General features: G+C 39.8%; 1 protein-coding gene across 1 annotated transcript in view; it reads right to left on the reverse strand.

Moving 5' to 3' along the window:
- CPA6 (carboxypeptidase A6) overlaps window positions 1–7,940 on the reverse strand; it is a gene marked incomplete at its 5' end in the record, with an annotated part of 32,220 nt that extends 24,280 nt beyond the window's left edge. The window contains 4 exons of the mRNA XM_010286878.1: window positions 2,133–2,237; window positions 3,103–3,204; window positions 4,204–4,318; window positions 7,816–7,940. Coding sequence (XP_010285180.1) covers window positions 2,133–2,237; window positions 3,103–3,204; window positions 4,204–4,318; window positions 7,816–7,940 — 447 coding nt within the window. The remainder of the gene's footprint in view (window positions 1–2,132; window positions 2,238–3,102; window positions 3,205–4,203; window positions 4,319–7,815) is intronic.
- Window positions 7,941–8,438: the final 498 nt, after the last annotated feature.

Below are 8,438 nucleotides of genomic sequence, written 5' to 3' on the forward strand. Positions count from 1 at the left end.
TCACATAAATCCAACATTTCCTTTTGCTTGCCTTAAATCAATGAGCTGGTGGTGCTATTCCTTAAAGTCAACAAACATGCCAGGAAAAATCTGTTTCCAAGCTGACTGCCCTTTCTCAGAAATGCCCGTAAGCTCCAGGGAGGATGGAAAGTGGGCTGGCGGGCTGCAGAGGTGCTTAAGGGAGGAGTTTGCCAGCAAAAGAGAATTGCAGAGTTTGAAGCACAGGGAGACCTTCAGTTTTCCCAGAGTTCCTACTAAAAAGGTCTAATTCATTTAATGAGAAAAGCAATATCCTAAATCAAACAATCTAATCGTCTTGTCTCTCCTGCCCTCCCAGCCATTTTCAAAATGATGGAGACTGTGAGCATAATGTATGCTGATCCTGATGTTTTTGCTTTAATGCTGGATTGAAATATTGCTCTAAGGAAAGAAGAAAATACACGTCATCGGTGAACAAAGGCAATGCACAACCGAGATGGGCAGACAAAGGTGGTACATTCTTGTAGTCTCAAGGAACTCTGCAGAAACCTTCTTTAACCTAGGGAAATGCTTTTACAGAGTTAGAGAAACAGTCTTACTAGCAAGCTACTCTCTGAGGATCTCAAATAACAACCAGAAGGTTTTTATACACACATACACAGCCTATACTCTGCCATAAACTCTACAGAGAAACCTTGTGTTTTTTACCTTGCTGCCACATTGTAGTGCTTCATAGGAAAACCTTGGTAAGGAAGATGCACTTGAGCCTTTCCCACCAGTGCCTGTCTGTCCCAAACATCTTCCTTCCTTCCTACAGCCTGTTCTCCTGGGTAGGAAAGCTGCTCAGAAATAGTTGCAAGTTTGTTCATCTTTACACTAACAGAAGTCCTAATAAGAAGATGCACCATCATTGCGCACCGATCAGCTCCTGGATCTGGGTTAGCCTACCCATGCATCAGCAGCCATGCTGACAGGCTCACCCAAATTGCAGTGGCCTCATTATTTCTGTACTTGCTCTATATGCTGCTGTGACTTCTGAAGGAAGATCACACATGGTTATATGATCATCTCAGCTAACGCCTTAGGGTGTTGATGATATAGAGGTTTACTCTCATGAAGTCACTTATAGAGCCAGGATCTTTCTGCTGAGTGGCGAGATCCCAGAAAATCAGAGACATATCCTTTAAATCAGATGATGTATTAATACACTGTAGAATTCCAGAGTGATGGGGTAGGATACAAGTGAGAAAATTGTGCGTTTATAGGAAGAACTTGGTATGCAAAGATCTTGTATCATTTATTTTCAGCAAAAAGAGGGTATGAAAAATACTCAAAGCACATCTGTTGGGTTTTTTTTCCAAGACTTCTTTGACTTATGTAAATTGCATTGCAAAATAGTCTCCATTGTGCAGCTAATACCCCTTCTTGAACAAAAGTTTGCTGGTCAAGGGGAAATGTCAAAATCCTGCAAACATATTGTGCATTTGAGATTAATCCGACATTAGAAGAGATTAAGTGCTGATATACAAAAAATGATGTAGTGGAGAAGTGGAAAACAAAATTCTAGTTGCTTTGATTTCATTGATCGTTTGAAAAACAGTAAATGGATGGATATGAAGGCTAGATCCTAGATATCAAAGATAAAGGGAGCATAAATCTAGTAAGATAGTATCAAAGAAACATTGGGGAAACCACTTGATATTCAGAGAGTATGAAAACCATAATTGTGGATTAAATCTGTCTATGATTTTAGTTTCCTATTCCTATGGAACTAAAAGAGAAAGGTCTTTCTTAATCTCAGTCCTCAAACCAAAGATATTGCTGAACTGATCTGAAGCAGTACACACTGGCACAGATTTACCTGGACGATTACCAGAATTACAATCTCCACATTTTATATCTTGGAATAAAACTCTACTTTGTATCTCTGCCAATATCTGTCTGGCATATTTTTGTCCTGTGCCTAGCTGTGTCTGGCTGTCGCTACCAGCTTCGTTTATCAAGCACTTAAGTATTTTACAAATAAAATTTTAAAAAGTGGTATAAAAGTTAGTTATTGTTCTTATTAATATATGTGTTAGATTGGTTTTAGCAAAAACGTAATGTTTATTTTACTGAAGGAACTGCATGGCTGTAAATTATTAAACACTTACCTCTTTCACAAACCACTGGCAAAAGGCAGGGCCAATCCACTCTCTTGCGTGAATCCCACAGTCTATCCAGACAGCTTTCTTGTAGGGCCGTGACCTTTTACCTAACTTGAAGTGCGAATATTCATAGAAATATCAGTAGATCTCATGACATTAGTGAGACACAATAATGAGAAAATAACAGAATATTAGAAACACTAAACCATCTTGAATTTCCTCACATAAAGGAACACAAACATATTGTTTTCAAAGGTATGGCCAAGATAATGATATGCAGGTGTGCCAAGACAATGAAGCTGATCTATGGAAAAAAGAAATTACAGGAAAAGTGAGATCTGTCAGTTCCTCTTTATGAGGAATGATATCCTTAAATATCACAAGGAACAGGGTGAGGAAAAACAATGCTACAGGAATAGCCTCATGCAGAATCAAATTTTCAGAACTCTGCAACAGCAGATGAAAAAAACCTATATTGAAAGGAAAATTTTTTTGCACCTTGCTGATGCCCTTTAATTTGTGGTCCTCATAACGTGAGTTGAGAGTGCACAGCCCTGGATTTTTGTCAGTAGCTAAAGAGGAAGTGTATGGGGCATGTGCTGAGAAGGGCTCCAGAGTCCTCTGGGGTCCCTCTCCAGCATAACTTCTTTCCAAATTGGCTATAAACACAAAACTTTCCCATTCCCCTAAATCCAAATCCTGCTAATTGAACTTGTCCTGCAATCTATCTCCACGCATATCCAATCAAAGTCAATAGGATTTGGCTTTTAGTTTTCCAGCCTTTAATTTTTTTGTTCATTAAAGATGACGTTCAGAGAGATGCTTAGATCATAGCAACTAATCCTTAGGAAACATTGATAACCTGCGTCTCTGGTGTATGTGCTGTAACATAAGTAATAACGTGTCTGTCCCTGATTCCAGAGTTTATTATTCCAGACTTGAATTCCAGTCTGATTAATGACCATTTAATCTTTACCTTGAGTACAAAGAGTGGCCTCCCTTCATAGGATTGTCCAACAGAGAACATATGAACAAGATCTGAATGAGTTTTATTCAGATGATGCATCCAACCCTGGATCTGCAAATACAGAAATAAAGCTGTTGCTTCAATCTTTGCATTTCATAGGAAGAAACTGTAACACATTTATTAATCTCAGCTCTCAGTCCTCTGTATGTTTTTGGATTTTCCTGTAGTTTTTCTTTTTGTCTTTTCTTTTGCTGTTTTGTTTTTGTTTTCACACTGGAACTACCATTGGGCTCTCATAGCTCTATTGCCAGAGGCTGGATGCAGCCTTCAGTCACAAGGGATTTTTTTTCTATTTTATTATTGGATATTACTTGAATGCATTCGCTGTTAATTGCAAATCTGGGGACAGACCTAATCTGCCACTCCCATTAGACATTAACAGAATAAAGAAAGAAAGTCCCTGCCTGCCTGCCAGGGCATGGAATGGCGAACAGATTGACCTGCAGGATTCAACGCTGCTTGCAAGATTTATTTCACAGGCACCCGATGTCATCGCGGTGCGGCTCCCTCCACGCTGAGTCTAGTGACTTTGTTTTGGTGTAAAGTGAAACTGTGTACCTGAGCACACTGAAATCAACAGAAAGCATTTAACCAGCTATCTTCCAGGATAGTAACCCTTACACATGAATTTGTATCTCAGTGTTTTTAAGTCTTTGGGCCTCTTGTGCAAATACTTACGCATTTGCTCATATTGCTTACTTAAATGACTCAGTGAGACTAATCACTCACTGAAATCTCTTACTCTATCAGAGTAAAAGACCTACTTTAAAAACAAAACTCAGAAGCTGTCCAAGATAGTTCCATGTAAAGATAAGCCTTGACTACAAATATATAACAAACAAATATTTTCAAGAAGGTGCCTATTTTTGAAGAAGAAACATTTAGAACGCTTCTGAACTCGATGATCTTTAAAGGTCATTTCCAACCTAAATGATTCTATGATTCAATGAAGATGAACAGGCAACCATAACTTGTAGAGAAAGTGAAATCTTAGCCCTGTTAAAGACAACAGTGTAGTGGATAAGAGGAACAATATGAATTTTCACGTACTTCTTCCAGGGAGTGATACACCTCGTAGTTATACCCAGAGAGGGACCTTCGATTCCTAGATGATCTCAGTCCAGTTTGGTTTTCTATCGCTTTCTGTAGGTCTGATATGAGAATCCTAGGTGAAAAAAGATAACTGTATTACTGAAAAACTAGTCAAACATACAGGCTAAACCAGAAAAACAATCACATTTGGAAGAAATATAGCAGGAGTTAAATCATCCAGATGTTACTTCATCTGTTGTATTTTGACAATAGAGTGCTTCAGGCTTATTTGAATATGATGCCAAATAAATACTCCAGCTGCTTTGAAATGTAAGAGTGCCTTCAAAAAACGCAATGAGCTTGTTAAGCAAATAAAACAGAATGTTGTAAATAATGTAGCCAATGTGAAGAAGAAGCCACCTTTATTTGCTTATGGAGCAGCGTTTGCTGTCTTCCTTTATAATCCACTTACACTACATGACCATGGATCCTAAAAAATTTATTTCTAAAGCATAAAAAAAGTGTATTTTTAGGCTTAGAAAAACATGCACATACTTTCTCTTGGAATATTGTACTGGCATGGAACATTACATATACCTACAAGTTGTAGAGGCAAAACAAAAAAATGAAATACTTGGCAGCATTATAATTCTGTCTGAAACACAATAAACAACAAAGAAAAAATCTTAAGTGTGGTTTGTTGTTTACAAGTACCTACTCTGCAATAGTTGGTTGCCAATTATTTTCACTCAGGGAAAATATGAAACAACACTTCAGTGTAACTTAAATATGCTTGCATAAAAAGTGAGAGGTTGTTCGCTTTGAGTGAAACACAGGAACAGTGGTTCAAGCTGAAAACTTTCTATTTTATGGCAAAACCGAATAATCATGCAAACACAAAAAGGTAATAGAGAAAACATCTGAAAAGAATTCTGTCAAAGAGGTTGGAGTGTCTATGCCTTCCATCATACAGTGGCAGGAGCTGGGAATAGTGTCACTGACATCAGTAACAACATCACTGTAAAACTGAGGGCCATCCTTGTAAACCACCTTCTCCTGAAGCATGGCGATGTGTAATCACCATGCCACTAATTCATCATTCCTGTAAAATGGTGGTCATATTCAACCTTTCAAAGACTTACAGGCATAAGCTGCAATAATTGGAAAAAGATGGAAAAAAACTGCATTCACTCTGATCCTAACTCAGCTGTGCAGCAGACGCCTCAAAGATAATAGGTCTATTTACATATATGTATCAAAGTAAAGGTTATCCACATTCTTCAAATGTATGAGTGAAGTAATTGCATTATTAGGAGTTACATTGTTCTACCTCATCAGCTTTTATTAAGCAATGTAAGTGCTTATAGTCTTGCAAAGTGCTATATACTCTAAGACTAGTATTATAAAGCATTTAAGCCTGTAGTTAGATTAAAGCAGTGGTTTTATTCAAGTCATTTGGACATCTAATAGGGTAAAAAAATACTTGCCTGCTTTGCTGAATTCTGGTTAGTGTAAGTACCTACCAGGATCAAGCTCTCTTTGTTCACTTTTACAGTAATAGATTTAATTTCACAACTCCTGATGGGTTATGCGTTTGTACTCCAAATGAGATTCGATAATCTTTCTTTACTTTCAAATGACTGTGTACCATGTGTGCTTATAACACAAAGCCTCTGGAAGTCCCTCAGGTCTGAACACAACTTAAGTGGCTTCGTTGCCAGCGAACTTACAACCCAGGCAACTTGGTGCAGCAAGAGTTTATTTTCATGACCGTCTCCTTGTCATAAAGTCAAACACTGGGACAGATAAGCCTGTCTTACAGGCAAGGGCTGGTGACCTTGTTCATTATTAGGGCTGCTTAATGCTTCCCGTCTTTAGAAATCTGTCATAATTTAGGCAAGTGTCACTCCATCAGGCTGAACTTCTACATGCTGTTTGCCTCAGATTTTCCAGTTCCAAAAGGGATGCAGCAGTTTGACTCCTTTGCGAATAGCGTGTCAAAAATAAAATTAAAAAAAAAAAAAAGTGTGAAAAACAGCCATGAGGAAAGGAGCTGTATGAAACCTTGCCAGCATCTCAGCCCCTTGGCTGTGGCGCGGCACTCCGGCTCAGGGCTGTGGTCCCCCCAGCTGGGCTGCAGCCCCGCTCCTGCCGCTCCCCGACTATAGCTGTTGCCGTTCTCATGGCGAATCCTCCCGGCTCTTGTGGAGTTACAGATCTCAGGAGGCTTCTCAGGACAAGCACATGCTCGTCCGAGGCTTTGCAGGGTTTTGCTTCTGATGCCTGGGAGCCAGCAGGCAAGGAGTCCGAAACGGGCAGCGGGGAGACGAAAAGGAGAGCAAAGAAACAGCCTGGAGCTGACAAAATGCCGCCCAGCTTCCTTCTAAGTGCACACATCTTGCGGGCCCGGTGTCAGAGAGGAAATTTTGCCCGTGGAAAATGAATGTAATGCTGTCCTAGTGTTTGTAGCCCATTGTTTCAGGTAAACTGGAGAGACGATTTGCACTCGCAGTCCTCGCCCGTGCGCACTCTGCTCTGCAACCTAAGTAAAGGTCTTCAAGTATAGGGAGTGTTTATACCACATATAAAATGGCCTTCTGTCATGTCATTAAAGGTGATTACTGTGAGCAGGAACAGCAGCAGACGTGAATACAACTGCCAGGCACAGTAATTAGGGGACTTTTTTTTGTATGAGCACAGGAAAACAATTACAGAAAATCCCATCTGATTTTTAAACACAAACAAAACTGAAGCAGTTGAATCCACATGAAAGTCATTCTGAGCTTCAGCTACCGGGCCTGCGTAATTAATTTCCTTATGTTTGTTTTTGTAATTTTAGAATGACAGGTGAATAAGAGACCATTGTTATAATAAAAATGGAATTTGGTAAGAGTACATATAATATACAATATGATTTCTGCGATCCATTTCTCACGAGAAATAAGTATAAATAGCCTCACGTAGAGCTTTATTCGGCAAATGTTGGAGAATGCAAATAGCTCATCTGTTGATTATTCAGATACTTAGGCATCTCACTGAAAAGGTTTTAATGACAAGATCATTACTCTTGTCTAGTATATTATATTGATAAATATGAAATAACAAGTATACTCCAAAACTGTCTTGAATGCTTTTAAGAAGCGCTATAAATGATACGTGATCCTTAGAGTGTATTTGTTCAGTATGACTTGCGTTGGGTCACGAGGAACGTCGAGTTATAAAACAGAACTAGTACATTCCTTTATAATTCATGAAGAAGGCTTGCCTCTGCGTTTGCAGCACACTTGTAAACAAACCTAGCTCCTGTTAAATACAGAGAGAGGCAAAGCAGGCTGTAGAATTAGTAATTACCACCGCTCTCTTAACAGATGTGATTTCATATACACTGAAAACACTTCAGCTTGACTCCAAAGGAGGACATTTAATTAAAACTGCCTGCCTGTGGGACCACAACAGGAGATTTTCTGTTCTCCCATTAAAATGGTTGTTTGCTTGACAATGTCTAGCTGTCTGCCAGTCTAATTGCTATGATGTGGGACGTATTTTCAAGCATACTTGGCCTGGTAGATGCAGCCTGCCTTAGAGGCCAGATCTCCAGAGCGAGGCACAGAAAGCAAAGCACAGGCTTACGTGTACTGGATGTTTGCTTGCTGGAGGTAGGGTAGCAGACTTCGGGACGTGTTCTGTGGTACTCGCACGTCGGTGACCGTACCTTCGACGATGTGGAAAGGGCTGCTGGGCTGCCACAGGTCCACCTATAGTGCAGGAACCAACCTGTAATTCATACGCATTCAGTGTAGGTGGGGAAGTCCAGGAGATGGCACGCTTGAAGCTATGTAGGCAAAGACTCTAGGCATGGTATAGACAATAAAACTGTACTGGCTGGTCCAGCTCGACATATATGTTAACGGAGCAGATTTTGAGGAATGATTGCATCCAGCTTACCACAACTCTCGTGGGAGATTTGCCAAGGGGAAAAGCGAACAGTCGCAGGAATGTGCCCCCTCAAACAGCTCAAAACAAAAGCTACCTCCAACTTCATGTGCCTCCTCAGACTATGTACTAGCTCCTATGGATTCCATGAGTCTTTTATTTCACAAGGTATTTTTCATGTTCACTAGGGCAGTAAAAGAAAAGAACGCTAAAGAGAGGTAGAAAGCATAGCATATATCAGTGGTGTTTGCAAAATGTACCCAAGCTTTATTCTTGATAATAAGCAGATCAGAGGTCAGTAACAGAAGGTCACCAATACT

This window comes from Phaethon lepturus, unplaced genomic scaffold, assembly GCF_000687285.1.
Source record: "Phaethon lepturus isolate BGI_N335 unplaced genomic scaffold, ASM68728v1 scaffold2700, whole genome shotgun sequence".
NCBI classification, from domain to species: domain Eukaryota; kingdom Metazoa; phylum Chordata; class Aves; order Phaethontiformes; family Phaethontidae; genus Phaethon; species Phaethon lepturus.